Genomic DNA, 14,337 nt, shown 5'->3' with positions numbered 1-14,337 from the left:
CGGGGCTCAGCGCCCACTGGGCTTGCTGCCACCCGCTTCTCCCAGGGTTTTTTTCCGGGCTTGGATGCAAATCTCCATGGCTCCTTGTTGAGCACATGCCAGTTGGTGCAGTTCTGGCCATGCTCGCCCAAAGGCCGGTGTGTGTCTGTCTTGCGGTCGGAGCTCTGCGCAGCAGCTGGTGGCAGAAGCTCCAGCTCGGGGTGCGCAGAGCGTGCTGCTGCTTTGCTCTCCTTTGGTGCCCGTTCCTCTTCCCAGGCTGCATGTGGGTGCTCTGCCTCCGGAGGATGAACCGAGGAGCCCACAGAGCCCAGAATAATGCATTTGTCCGTTGGTACAGGTTCGCATCTCCAAAGAACCCCGAGAAGTGTAATTGCTCCAAAGCATCCCAGGACGCGTTGCTCTGTGGCAGTCGCTGGGAGTACGTTCCCCTCGCACGTCAAACAAAGAGCCTGGAAACTGCATTCAACAGGCAAGTAAAGCTGAATATTTTAATCAGCAAAAACGGGGAAAGAATGCTGAGACGAGTGAAGAGAGGAGGGAAATCCTGGGCTCGGTGCCTGGTTCCTAATCCCTGAACTGTCTTACTCCAGCATTGTGAAAGCCAGGAGGAATAAACCTAATACCATAGCTTCTTGCCATCAAGAAAACGTGTATTAATACAGAACTGCTAAGGTAATTAACCAAATCAGACTTGGTCCAGTGCTGAAAAGGATTTCTTCCCCCAGGGATGGGCAGATGTCTCAATCTAATTATACAAGTTATTTAATCAGAATCAGAGGTCGGGTATCTAATGAAAATACTACTGAACGCGGAGGAGAGAGGTTGCAGCTCTGAAGCAGTGCAAGCAGAGGGGGGGGCACGAGCTTCCCAACTGGCACCGCTTCTACAGCTCTCCCGCCTCGTTTCTGTACACAGCTGTAGCAAGATCTCCAAGTAGGAATTTGAAACAGCAACAACAACAACAAAAAAGCTAGTGAAAAGAACACGTGCTGGCAAAAGTTTGTTTCACTGCCTGGTGTGGAAAGAAAATTCTTCGGTAAACATCATCAGCGCTTCGCCTACCCGCAGTGCTGCCCTAGGAGCAAGCAGCTGCCTTGTGTCTCAGGTGGTTGATAGCTCTGTTACCGTTTTGTTAGCCTGGGTTTACCCGGGTAAAAACACCAGCAGGTGCCTGCAGCCTGCTGATGGCCCTGTACGTGTGTGGTGGGCAGTGGCTGGGAATTGCTGGCTTGCAGGAAGGGTGCACCCTGCGTCCTCGCTGCACCTGCGTGATACAAAGGGGCCCACCGACCTGCTTAACACCTCCCAGAGGTGAGGGTCTCCTCTTGGTTCCTTCCTGGAGGCTTTGTCTGCATCGCACCAACTGCAGCCCGGCTGGGGGCCAGCCTCGCGCCGCGTTTCTGGCTCTGCCGTCGCAGTACGCCCCGAGAGCCGCACGCAGCTGTGGGGCAGTCAGGAGGGAACGCTGGCCCTGGCTGCTGTCACTTGTCTGTGGGCCCTCTGTCCAGAAAGATCCCAAAGGTTTTGGTTTTACCAGCCCACTGCAACCTTGCCAGCTTGTCGTTAGTCTTATGCTGCTACCTACGAAGTTACCTTCTGCCATTCTGATGCATTAAGAATTTAAAATAATAACTTATGATCGTGTGGATTAAATGGGGACAGAGAGAAAATGCTCTTCAACTGAAGATCTCCTTCAGTTATTTAAATGTGTGTATTTTTCTTGATTAGTTTCAATGAACCTTAACCTTACACTTTGTCCAGTCTAAACAAGTCGATGTGTTTTCTCTGCTGTGTACAGGGATGAGGTGCCGCGGACTTCTAGTAGAAATGGGCAGCCTTCACTCACGTTCTTTCTTTGGAAGCACGGAGCTGTTTGTAACACCTGAAGGGAAGAAACAGTGCTTGTGATCATGTAGTTGTGGACAAACGTGTTGTGATATGCTGCAAGACTCCGTCAAAGAAGGTGGGAGACTTCAGACTGGGAAGGTGGGGAGCGCAGGGGCCGTCTGAGTTTGTGCAGGCTTCAGCTCCCTTCTGTAAGAATCTGCTCCACTGAGACACACTGGCAAAGTGTGGTTTCCCTTTGTTCGTGTAGAAATCCGCTCACAAAAAGCCATGTGCAAAAACGGCCCGCTCTTCTTCGAGCACCTACAAATGGCAAAACTACAAATTGAGCATAGATCAGGGGCTTTTTTTTTTGCGTATTTTTTTCCTGTGAGCTTATAACTTTGCAGAAACAACTGAAGCTGAGCTGAGGCACTGAAGCCATTGAAAATCTGACCCTGAATATTAAACAAGCCCCGTGTGAGGTCGTATTCATCTAGGGGATTTAAGCAATTCTGAATTGCCAAACCACCGTCCCCTGAAAGAGAATTTACTAGACAATAGGAAAGGGATTGACAGAGAAAGGAATAAAGATGAAATGTGATGTCTGCCTAACCTATTTTTCTTCACTTCCATACCCCATCACGTATTCTGAGCTCTTTAACCGGCCCCTTAATGAGAACTCTTCTCTGGTTTTGTATCCCTAAGTGACCAGAGCACCGTCTGCCGCGGGCTCTCCCCCTTCCCACCCTGCTGCCCTTCCCCTGGGAAGCACGGACGTGCCCGCAGCCAGCGGGGCTGGGAGCAGCGTCAGCGGGGCGCTGGGAAGCGGTGACCCCAGTAAGCGGCAATGGGACGAGAAGTGTTCGGAGCAGGAGTCAGAGCGAGGAGGTGACACATCGCCGCACCGTGACTCAGGAGAAAGGCCAGGTCCTGAGGGCCTGTTGACTGCAGTGGGAGTTTGTTGGCCCACGGTGCAGCTAAACAAAATACAAGAAATACAAGCTGTGGCACAGATCGTAGCTCAGATGAGACGGTCCTGTAACCAGTCTGAGGAGTGCTGGGCCCTCGCCAGCGAGCTACTTGCAACACACGAGGAACAAAGAGAAATTTCACTTTGAACTAGGCTGTCCTATATCCAGAAGAACTGTTGTGTTTTTTGTATGCTGTACAAATAATGCACTGCTTGTATCACTGTACCTATTCCGCACCAAATACCTGGGTTATCTACCTGTGAATGAAGAAAACAGGTGTGTGTGCACTGTAGGGTGCGTGGCATTGCGGCATCAGACCTCGTTAAATGCCATTTAACGGCATTTCACTTGTTCTGGAAGCAAGCGGGATCTGCTCCTGCCCTGTCAGCTGTGGAGTCCCGCACGACACAGCCAGCCTGCTTTCGGCCCTCCGACTTCTTTGAAGCAAATAGTTCCTGAAGGGGAGATTGAGGAACAGCTCGTGCCTCAGATTTGCCCGCTTACAGGCAGCCTTCTGGAGCTGGGACGTAGTCCCTGCTCGAAGTGATTTCTCTTCTGGGAACACAGGACCGAGCAGGGATCTGTCATCGCGGATCTGGTAATCCCTCTTTCAAAATCCAATTAATTAGAGTCCATTCAAACTGGAAAGTGAAGAGCTTTGATTTCTGTCTTTGTGGGGAGCAGAAGGAGGAATGCTTAGGATAAGATCCGGGAGGGTTTTTACCGGTGACGGCGGCGTGTGGCCGCGGGGAGGACGGCTGCTCGGCCCCTTGTCGCTGGGAGCAGCAGCAGTGGCTCCGCAGGCAACGCATCTCCCCGGGGCTGGGGGCAGAGGGATCGCGTTCGGAGGGCTCCCCCCCGGCACCGGCACCGAGTGTGGCCGTGCTCCAGGCTGAACGCAGACGTGGAATTAACGCCTCCTCCCATCCACGTCTGTGGAGAGCTTTTTACTGGCGTCAGTGGCAACAGGATCAGAGTGGAGTCTTAAGGCTCTTCCCCTGGAGCTTGGAGGAGTTTAATGGAATAAAGTCTATGTTGTAATTAATTGGCTTCTGCTTCTCCTGCAGGAAAGAGTTAATGAAAGCAGAGCTTGTCTGGCCAAGGGGCTGGTGCGGCTCCAGCAGAGCAGTGACTCACCGATAGAGCATCCTGCCAAAGCACCCGGCGAGCTCCTCATCCCCAGATCCTCCTCTCCAAACATAATAGTGTGAATTGGTCCAGCATCATGGCTAGAAAGGTTTGTCTCTTGCAGCACCTGCTCTTCCCACTCAGTTCGATACTCTGCTTGCTTAAGAAACCTCCTTGCATTGTCTGCCAGGTGAGACCTTGCACGTCTGGCTGTTATGTTGGTCCTGTGGTGCAACCCCCGCTAATCTCAGGGCTCTCTACAGGACTGAAGAAGGCAGAGGTTAAGAGAATAATTTAAACGGGTAAGGAAAAGGCCAAAGGGAGGACCGAAGCAGGTTGACTGGGTGACTTATTGGAGGATGAGCCTTGGAACTGACCAAGTTTGGTGCTTTCGCCGTTGAGCTTGGCTCAAAAAGAAGCACGGAGCGATGAGACTTGGTGGTGGCATCCTGCTTACCAAACAGCCTGTGCTCAGCACCACGCTGCCCTGGGTGTGATCCTCTGCCTCAGTCGCTCACCATTTCCCTCCCTTTGGACAGGGGAATCCAGCGAGGAGCAGGGCAGGGCCCCCCCCCGGCTGCTGAGTGTCACTGAGGAGCACGGGCAGGGGAAGCAGCAATGCGTGGTCTGAGGGCTGGCTGGTGCTCTCCAGAGGCACATGAACTGAGTTTCATTAAAAATGGATGCTTTCCTTCCTGCTGAACCCTTGTCCCCCTCCTCAGTTACCAAAACAGGGCCAGTGATGAGTCACAGAGAGCACCAACACGGTGGCAGAGTGATGGTGCCGGCAGCAGCGAGGGAGGGCTCGCGGTCTTGGCAATGAGCTGAATTTATACCGCTTTGAATCCAGACTGGCACAGCGTAAATATATGGATTAGTACCGGTACAACAGATCAAAACCTGAGGAGGAGGGTTTAAACAAGGCATAATTTGTAGTAACAACAAAATTGCAGGGTTTCATCACTTCAGCTCCCAACCCTCACACCTCAGCCTCGCCACAAAGAAAATATCTGCCTCCCCGTTCTTCTGCAGCTGAGCATTTCTCAAAACATCTGAGCATTTTTAAAAACATCACGGTTTGGGTAGTGTCCTGGTTCCAGTTAGGACAGAGTTAAGTAGCTCATAGTAGCTGGTAGGGTGCTATGTTTTGGATTAGGATGAGAAGAGCGCTGATAACATGCTGATGTTTTAATTGTTGCAGAGCAGTGTTTACACCAGGCCAAGGACTTTTCGGCTTCTTGCTCTGTCCTGCCAGCGAGCAGGCTGGGGGTGCAGCAGGAGCTGGGAGGGGACAGACCCAGGACAGCTGACCCAAACTGGCCAAAGGGGTATTCCATACCATCTGACGTCATGCTAAACAATATATAGGGGTGGCTGGCCGGGGTGGGGGGCCGGCTGCTCGGGAATAGGCTGGGCATCGGTCAGCGGGTGGTGAGCAATTGCATTGTGCATCACTTGTTTTCTTACACATTATTATTGTTAATACTATTACCATTATCACTATTATTATTATTATTGTTATTATTATTTTCCTGTCTTAATAAACTGTCTTTATCTCAACTCACAGGCTTCACTTTCCCGTTTCTCTCCCCCCATCCCAGAGAGGGAGGGGGGAGGGTGAGCGAACGGCTGTGTGGTGTTTAGCTGCCAGCCGGGTTAAACCACAACAGTAGCCAGCCTGGGAAGCGTGGCCTGTCGCTGCGGGAAGGCCAGCTGTGAAAATACACAGCATTAGGGTAATCGGCGCAGGGTGGGAAGACGAAAGGGACACACGTGTCCGACGCTGAATCTGTTTGGAAGGTGGAAAGTGAGCGGTTCCCGTGCGATTCCCCTCCCTCGGCAGGCTCTGTGCAGGTTGCTGCAGTGGCCGTGCTCGCGGCTGGCTGCCGGGGAGGCAGGGGGACACGAGAGCTCCTGGGGTCGGCCGGGTCCAGGCGTGGGCATTCCCCAGCTCCCGTTACCCGTCGCGCGCCGGTGAGCACGGGCTGCTTCTCCGTGTTGGAGGTGGTTTCAGATTGACAAGATCAAGTGACGGCACGACTGTAGGCACCTTTATCTGCTGTATGCATAATCCTCCGCGCTGAACCCCCGCCAAACTCATCCCCAGGTCTTATCTTTTCTAAACTGAGTATTTATTCATGTGGTTGTTTTATGTAAACTGCAAAGAGCCTCATTAAATGGAAACCTTCGCTCACAAGCTCCATTATTAAGGTGGAACGGCGCTCGGGACCCGCCGAGCAGAATCCCCAAGCTTTTGTGTTTGGAGAAGAAACGCTTGGTGCCCTGCCGTCAGGTGCTGAGCCCTCCCGTTACCCCCGCGCTCAGCTGGGAGGCAAGGCACTGAACTGCCCGCTGCCTGCAGGAGGCTCCCCGAGGGCTGAGCGCAGGCGGCTTCGGGACCAGGAGGGCAGGAACGGCCCCTGCCGAACAAGAAAGGGGAGCTCGGGACCTGCCCTGCCCTGGCAAACCAGGAGAAGCCCATTTGGCTACTGGAGAAGGACCGGGCATGGGTGAGGGCGACCTGGGCAATTGCTCCGGGCACGGGGTTTGCAGCACTTTAGGAGCTGGCTGACAAGCTGGGAGCTTTGGGAGGAGGGCAGTTTTTTGCAGATAAAACCCCATCACCGGCATGCTGGTGTTCACTGCAGGTAAATCCCAATATTTACGTGAGTTTTATTTGTATTACAAATGCTAATGGCAGAGTTGGAAACAAAAGGCACGCACACATGGTTAACGTGCTGGCAGCGCTCGCATCTCTCTGAAGCTGGAAATGAATTCTGCTCTGTGTTTTCCCCTTCTTAGCCCGACTGAACCCAGTCTGTACTTCAGCAGCCACCAGGACTGTGACGTTCCCGTTTCACCAAACAAGAGCCCCCATGGCATTTCGCTCCTAAACAACAGACTAAAATTAAAGAAGGTAACAAATCAATAGCCCAAACCCGCGCTCCTTTTGGACAATCAGCATTTCAGGGCCGGCTTGTTTTCCACAGTGAGGCACGGCTCTTCTTTATTCGAACCCTCCAGCGGCATTAACATGCTCGGTGCGGATCTCTGCCCTGTCATACTTCTTATCTCAAGGACAGCACCTCCGACAGCAAAATGCCCCATCCATCACGTGGGAATATTAGCAAGCGTCCGGTCCTCTCGAGGATGAATAAAACCCGGGGCCCGCTGGCTCCGCGCCAAGCCGACCGCTTCCGAAAGCTGCCGTGGCCCTCCCAGGCCATTCATGCAGCCGAGCTGTTTCTCTAGGGCAGCAGGCACACGTGATTAAGCGAGGGAATATTTTTTTGGGAAAATAAAGAAGCTCAGGAAGCCGAAAGGGACTCGCTGTGTGTGCCCCAAATCAGGCCGAGCCCCCCGCAGAGCCGTGCGTGCGCTCCCGGGTGTGTGCACGGGGCCAGGACGTCGTCCCGGTGCCCCGCTGGGCGCGGGGATCTCGGTGCTCGTGTGGCTGTGTGCATGCGTGCGTTTTCTTTCCCTTTGTTTTGGTTGGTGCTTCTAATCCCCCGGGGCATATCTCTGAGCTGAGGAACTTTAGAGCTGATACAGCTTTTTAAAGTGGGGATTATGTAAATGCATATTACGGGGCTTTCATAAATAGGGATTATTTGTCGAATACATTTGAGTGCTTCCTTTGGAGCCATTAAGGTCTGTTGTGTAAATAGGAATTTAGTGACTGCTTAATCTAAGTTTCATTGATTCAATAAAAGATCACAACAGCATCTTTTGCATTCATCTTGGCCCTGTGAGAACAATTCTTTATGGACAATTTTCAGATGGTTACAGGACCAGATACACTTCATGCTAACCATGGTGAGCATGCCTTGCACGTCTGCATCAACCATTCTCCACGAGTCACTGTTTCCCTTCCTCACTAGTTTTGTAATTAAAATCACTGTTGTCTCAGCCACTAACTTCTAAGTTATCACTTACTAAATTATCACTCACTTACTGGCCCTGCACCACCAAGCCTCGCAGATCCCGTTGGCACCGCACGGGAGCTGAACCTAAACAGGGAGGAGAGCAGAGGGGGAACCAGCACCTCCTGCACAAAACCCATGGGGAGAATTCCTCCGGCTCCCTGGGGACGGGCTCCCAGCAGTGTCCTGGTGCGACACGGGCCCTCATCACGGAGCATTCTCGAGCAGCAGCGAGCCTGAGCATCCCCATCACCTGGATCCAGATGGGGATGGGGTGCTGCCACCAGCACCCCCAGCACCGCTTCCCCGCGCGCCCAGCTCGCCCCGATCCGTCCTCCCCCGGCGCAGCTCCAGCTGCATTAGGTAGGCGCCTTCTGATGCTGTCACAGTCACACAGAGAATGAATAATATCGAACATCGCCCATGGGGTTGTTTATTCCTTGAACAGGGAAGGGACTGCATGCCAATATTCCTGGTAAGGCATAATGAAGGAGCTGCCTTTTGCTAGAAAACTTGGACGCCCTCCTGCAGGGATTTGCTGGATGATACAGCTGTGGAAAAGCTCTGTAAAAAAATAATAAATGTAATAATGAAAAAGCACAAGCTCTTTCAACCTCCTGAAATACCGACGGAGCCTTTCAGACAGCGTTACCTCCGCAGCAGCGTGGGGACGGGGCCACACGGCACACCGAGAGGCACGTCCAGCCCTGGAAGTTGGCGTTTATGGGGCCACCTCTCACCCCCTCCCTTGCAGCTCGACTTAGGGTCACGTCTCCCCTGTGCCTTCGCCTCCTTCCCGTTGTTTTACGAAAGAGAGACTTTGCCACCTGGCTCTCAGTTCTGGAGGTGGAGTTACAGAGGAAAGCGTTAAATGGGATTTTGTCATCCTCCTCTGTTCTTTGCTGTTTCCAGCCTCTACATTCAACTTCTATTTAGCAAAACAAGCCCAGAGCACAGTCTGTGCCCGACACCTTGGTTTGAAAAGATCGTTTGATCGGGCACAAACCACTATTACTGCCTGAATGGGCTGCGATGGGGACCCAAGTTATCACACGTTTTCTCCTCTGGTGAGTTCCGAAACACGTAAACAGGAGTTTGAAAGGAGATCCAGTCCTCAGCCGTTGGAAGTGATTAATTCCTACTAATGATTTACTGATTTACGCACAGCTTATTTTGCATAAAGTTAGAGCTGGGCACATTTATTCATTGTGATTCCCTTAAAAATGGATATAAATATCAAGAGCAATTGGCTACCAAAAATTTGAATATTGCAGCACTGCATCATGCAGAGCTGACATGAATATGAGTCTGGGTCAGAAAAAAATACACAGAAAATGCTTATCCAAGTATGATATTTTACAGCATGTCACTGAATCATCAGAAAGGGTTATATTCATTACAGACGTAGGCAGTGTTTGCAAAGGATTCCTTAGGAAAAAATGAAAAAGAAAAAAAAAAAAGAGCATTATTTTCCTAGTGAAATGTGCTCCGTGATCTATGGAAGCCATCTGTCCTGCAAGGTCCTGCCTCTTCCCAGGGCTGTACACCTGAAAGGAGGTACTGGGGTCAGTGAAAGGAACCGATCGCACATCACAGCCAAAAAACGCCCACGTTCAAACCCAAACTTCTCCAATTTGGCAAGGATGGCGCGAAACGGAGCCTGCCAGGTCTGGCAGCCCTGGGGACCACCGTGCCCAGGCGTCCCCCCGGCAGGGAGCGGGGCGTCAGCACGTGGCCATTGACATGTGGCGCTCGTACTCGTATTGATCCGGAGGTTCGTTGTTCGCCCAAGCCCTTGGCAAAGGTCACCGTCTCTGCTCCCATGTTACAAATGGGAGCACGGAGGCGAAGAGATTAATTTTCAGAAGTGATTAATGTTCCCGGTGCCCATCCTGATTCACTTCAGGCCTCGAGCCCCAAACGAAGTCTGGAGCTGGGTTAATTAAGGTGTCCCTTGCCCCTCTCCCAGCACCGCCAGACACGTCCGTTGCTTGTTGTCCTTGTCTTTTCCCACAAACTCCTCCACCCTTTATCCCGTGCCAACCCGCAAACCGGCTCAGGGACTTGCCTCTGAGGCTGCTCCTTTCTCCTCCCTGAGCCCCACATTTCCCGTGACGCCCAAACGGTCTCGGATCCTCTCCCCTTGGCCCTCGGAGCTTTATGGGATGGGGAAGGAGCTTCAGAAGGAGCCCCCACCTGCCCAGGGCCCGGGGGCTGCCCTCGGCACCGCGATCCAGGCGGCGTTAACCAGCAGGCAGCCGCGCTGGGGATGTTCTCCCAGCCGCAGACACCTGCCGGTGCTGGGCCAAACGGCACTTCGTGCACTGGGACAAGGGGGTTTCCTGACAGAGCGCAGTGACGTGCCTCCAGAACAAGGGGCTCTTCCCAGCTTGGGGGCTGGAAAAGGGGCTGGGGGGAGCGGGGGCACTGCAGGTGACAGACATGGATGTGAGCTGGGGCATCAGGCGGGCTCTGCCGCGTGCTGGGCTGGGCTGGGTCAGGCCATCGGTGCTGTGTGGCCCCATGCTGGACTGTACTGTGCCGTACAGCACCAGGCCGTGCGGTACCGTAACATGCTGCACCAGTGCCGTACAGGCTGGTACCATACCAGGCCGTACCGTACAGCCCCACACAGTGCTGTGCTGCGCTCTACCATCCTGCACCGTGCCATGTTGTGCTCTACTGAACTGTACTCTGCTGGACCATGCCATATGGTGCTATATTGCACCGTGCTGTGCTGCACCATGTGGTACCATACGGGACCGTCCCGCCCAGCACCGTGCAGTGCTGCGCTGCACCGTAACGTATCTCACTGTACTTTACCCCACCACGCCGTGCTGTCCTACAACGTGCTGTACCGCACCGTCCCGCCCCGCACCGCGTCGCGCCACGCCGCACCGCACCGCCCCGTCCCGCAAAGCACCACACGTCCCGCACCACCCCGCCCCGTCCCGCACCATCCTGCCCAGCACCATCCCGTCCGGTACCGCCTCGTCTTATCTTATCCCATCCCGTCCCGTCCCGTCCCGTCCCACCCCGCCCCGCACCGCCCCGCACCGCCCTGCCCCTCCCCAGCCCCGCGCCCGTCGCCCCCCGCCGCCCCACGTGGCCGCGGGCCGCCCGGCATGAATGAACGCCCCTCCTCCAATCCCCGCCCTCCTCCCCGCCGCCCTCCCGCGGTCCAACCCCCCCTCCCCATCTCCCCGCAGGCCCCGCCCCCCAACCAATCCCACCCGCCGCCCCCCTCGCCCTCCCACCAATAGCAGCCGGGCCCGCGGGGGGCGCGCCCCCCTGCCGCCCCTCCGCCTATAGCCGGGCGGCGCGCGCCGGCGGCGGGCCAATGGGGCGCGGGGGGCGTGGCCGGCGCGCGGCGGCGCGGCGGCGCGGCGCGGGGCTCTAAAGCGGGGCGCGGGGCGGCGCGGCGCACACGGCCATGGCCGCCGCCGCCCAGTACCTGCCGCGCGGCGCCGCGCTGCTGCACCCCGACGGGGAGCGGCTGCCGCAGGCCGCCACGTACCGCGACGTGCAGAAGATGATGCACCACGACTACCTGCAGGGGCTGGCCCCCGCCGCGCTGCCGCACCACCAGTGGCTGCCCAGCGCCGGCACGGATTGGGGCAGCGGGGGCGGCGGCGGAGGAGGAGGAGGCGGAGGAGGCGGCGGGGGACCCCCCGGCGGGGCGCACCTGGCGGCGGCCGAGCACGGCAAGGGCGGCCCGGGGGGGCCCCGCGACGAGCTGCCCCCCCCTCCGCCGCCTCCGCCGGCCGCTTTCCACCACCGGCCGCACCTCGTGCACCAGGCGGCGGCGGGCGGCGCGGCGGGCGGCTGGGCGCAGGGCGGCGCGCACCACCTGCCGCCCATGTCGCCGCCGTCGGGGCAGCCGCTGCTGTACGCGCAGCCCTACGGGGGGCTCAACGGCATGCTGGGCCCGCCCGGCCCCGCGCTGCACCACGGGCTGCGGGACCCGCTGGGAGCCGAGGAGGCCGGGGGCCACGAGCTGGCGGCCTCGCCGCCGCCGCTGGGGCCGCCCGAGCCGTCGGACGAGGACGCGCCCAGCTCCGACGACCTGGAGCAGTTCGCCAAGCAGTTCAAGCAGCGGCGGATCAAGCTGGGCTTCACGCAGGCCGACGTGGGGCTGGCGCTGGGCACCCTGTACGGGAACGTCTTCTCGCAGACCACCATCTGCCGCTTCGAGGCGCTGCAGCTGAGCTTCAAGAACATGTGCAAGCTGAAGCCGCTGCTCAACAAGTGGCTGGAGGAGACGGACTCCAGCACGGGCAGCCCCACCAACCTGGACAAGATCGCGGCGCAGGGCAGGAAGCGCAAGAAGCGCACCTCCATCGAGGTGGGCGTCAAGGGCGCCCTGGAGAACCACTTCCTCAAGTGCCCCAAGCCCTCGGCGCACGAGATCACCTCCCTGGCGGACTCCCTGCAGCTGGAGAAGGAGGTGGTGCGGGTCTGGTTCTGCAACCGGCGGCAGAAGGAGAAGCGCATGACGCCGGCCGGGGGCCCGCACCCCCCGATGGAGGACGTTTACGCACAGGCGGACACCTCGCCGCTGCACCACGGGCTCCCCGCCGCCGTGCCCTGACTGCCCCGGCCCCGCCGCCGAGCCCCGACGGCGGCGGAGCGGGAGCGGCCGCCCCTATAATTTATTCCTCGGACTGGCCCGGCCCGGCCGCCCGCCCGCAGCGCTATTTATTGGGGCGCCGGCCGCAGCAGAAGTAGCCAAAGGTTTGCGATCTCTAATTTATTCCCTCCCCCGCGGGGCCGCCGGAGCCCCCGCTGCGGCCGCCGGGCTCGCCCCGAGGGCACCGCGCCGCGCTCCCGGCCCGTTTCTATTTATTTTCTAACCGTGCGCGGAGCTCTGCCCCTCCCGTTGGTAGGTTCGGTTCGTTCCCCCCACCCCACCCCACGCCCCCCTCCCTTCCCCCCTTTGGTTTCGGTTTTTTGTTTGTATCTTTATTGCAAAAACCACTGTAGACTGCGAGGGTGCGTTTCTATTTATGTTATAGTAAATATTTTATTACTTACATAAACCATTTACCCAGGAACCGGTCTCGTGTCGTCTTTGCGGGCTGCGGGGACGGGACCGGGCTCCCGACGTGACCCCCGAGGTGTCGCCGTTGTCCTGAGGCTGCCCCCGTTGGCCCCCCGCTCCCCGGGGGGCTCCGTCGGGGCGCTTGTGCGAGCGGCCGGCCGCGGCGCTGGGACGCGCGGCGCTGGGGGTGCGGAGCCTTTCGCTGCCCCGACCGCAACTTTTTGCCGTCCAGGAAGCGTGACTTCTCCCCGCCGCATAACGAAATAACGAAATAACGCACCGCGGGGTAGCGAAGAAGACTCCCTCTCCTCACCCCAAGCGCGCTCCGGGGTTTTCCGATGCCACCGCTTTCCCCCCCCTCCGTGGTTTCGTGCCCCGCTGGCTTGTGGTTACGCCAAGAGAGGCTGAAAATGTCGCTGCCGTGCTCTCTGTTTGTGGAAGGATCAGCTCGCAGCTCTCCTTAACCTCTTCTCTTGCAGCAGACGCCAAGAAAAGTCGCACGTGAGGATTGAGTTTGCCTTTGCGGGTCCTTTGATTCCGGCGGTGTTTTGTGTGTGTCGGGAGAACTTTTGAAACGTGCCTATGCAGAGCTCTTGCACTGGGGAAATACTTTGAAATCCGGTGGTAAAGCACCAAATGCTTTCTTTTTATTTAGCAGAGAACTTAACCTATGGTCTTGAACGTCTGGCACTTGCTCGTTTCCCTGCTCGACCCTTGGTACGAAGTACATGCTGTGAAAGAGCAGGCTGAAAAGGGATCTCCTAGTGATAACCCTGCGTATAAATTCAGATACATATATGTATTTTTTACATATCAAATGTAATTTACGCTTTAAAATCTCCACATGAAAATTCTTGTGTTTGCTACAGCTTGGTTTTGTTGCGTTCTGTGCCTTTGGGGTGTATCTGTGTGTAAATTTCCGTAAGCAGCAACGCATTTGCAGTAGATCATGTTACGAATTATTGCGTTCTCAGCATCTCTCACTGTAGGTATTCCGCATTTGGACCATTCAAAAATACCAAGTGTTGCTCGTTCAAAATTCTGGTAAACTGTTTTTGAGATTTTAAAATAAAGTCACTCTGAGCAGTTATTTCGTTAAACCCTGTTTGCTTGCAAGTACGGAAAGCAGTGGCTCACCTTGAACAAATCAGCCGGCCAGTGCTGCAGGTCAGCGCGTTAACAACTTTTCCTTGGCATGCGGAGCGTAGCCAGAAATCACACGTGAAGGATTCGATGGGCACTGCATGTTTTGTCAGGTTTGTTTCAGGCTTTGATTCCTTTTGATTCCTTTTCTTGCCAATGTGACTTTTTCCTATAAAAGCACAGAGTTGGGCTGTTAGAGTAAGTCCTGAATTCTAAAAGTTTTCCTGTATTTACTGAGCATTTTCTAATTTCTAAATTGCTGAGTGTATGCGGTAGCTTAGATTAAACACTGCTTAAAAAAAAA

General features: G+C 55.8%; 2 protein-coding genes across 3 annotated transcripts in view; both read left to right on the top strand.

Annotated features, from left to right (window-relative positions):
* Window positions 1–5,006, top strand: part of LOC308182503 (uncharacterized protein) — a 68,225-nt gene extending 63,219 nt beyond the window's left edge. Inside the window, exons 7-9 of one of the 2 annotated variants that reach the window (XM_080567308.1) lie at window positions 338–469; window positions 916–1,105; window positions 1,799–5,006. In XM_080567308.1, coding sequence (XP_080423434.1) covers window positions 338–370 — 33 coding nt within the window. In that variant the 3' untranslated portion in view covers window positions 371–469; window positions 916–1,105; window positions 1,799–5,006. The remainder of the gene's footprint in view (window positions 1–337; window positions 470–915; window positions 1,106–1,798) is intronic. The other variant, XR_013941839.1, reaches the window with a different exon arrangement.
* Window positions 5,007–11,240: 6,234 nt separating this feature from the next.
* Window positions 11,241–13,980, top strand: POU3F1 (POU class 3 homeobox 1). The gene has a single exon (XM_080567438.1). The coding sequence runs from the start codon at window positions 11,283–11,285 to the stop codon at window positions 12,438–12,440; it is 1,158 nt and encodes a 385-aa protein (XP_080423564.1). The 5' UTR covers window positions 11,241–11,282; the 3' UTR covers window positions 12,441–13,980.
* The last annotated feature ends 357 nt before the right edge of the window (window positions 13,981–14,337 follow it).

This window comes from Anser brachyrhynchus, assembly GCF_964034855.1.
Source record: "Anser brachyrhynchus genome assembly, chromosome: 24".
Classification (NCBI taxonomy): Eukaryota; Metazoa; Chordata; class Aves; order Anseriformes; family Anatidae; genus Anser; species Anser brachyrhynchus.
The sequence above is the reverse complement of the archived record's forward strand: the minus strand, read 5'-3'. Positions and strand labels throughout refer to the sequence as shown.

What these genes read in the sequence shown, in the direction of transcription:
- POU3F1 (XM_080567438.1), top strand. Translation starts at nt 11,283, where the DNA reads ATGGCCGCCGCCGCCCAGTACCTGCCGCGCGGCGCCGCGCTGCTGCAC.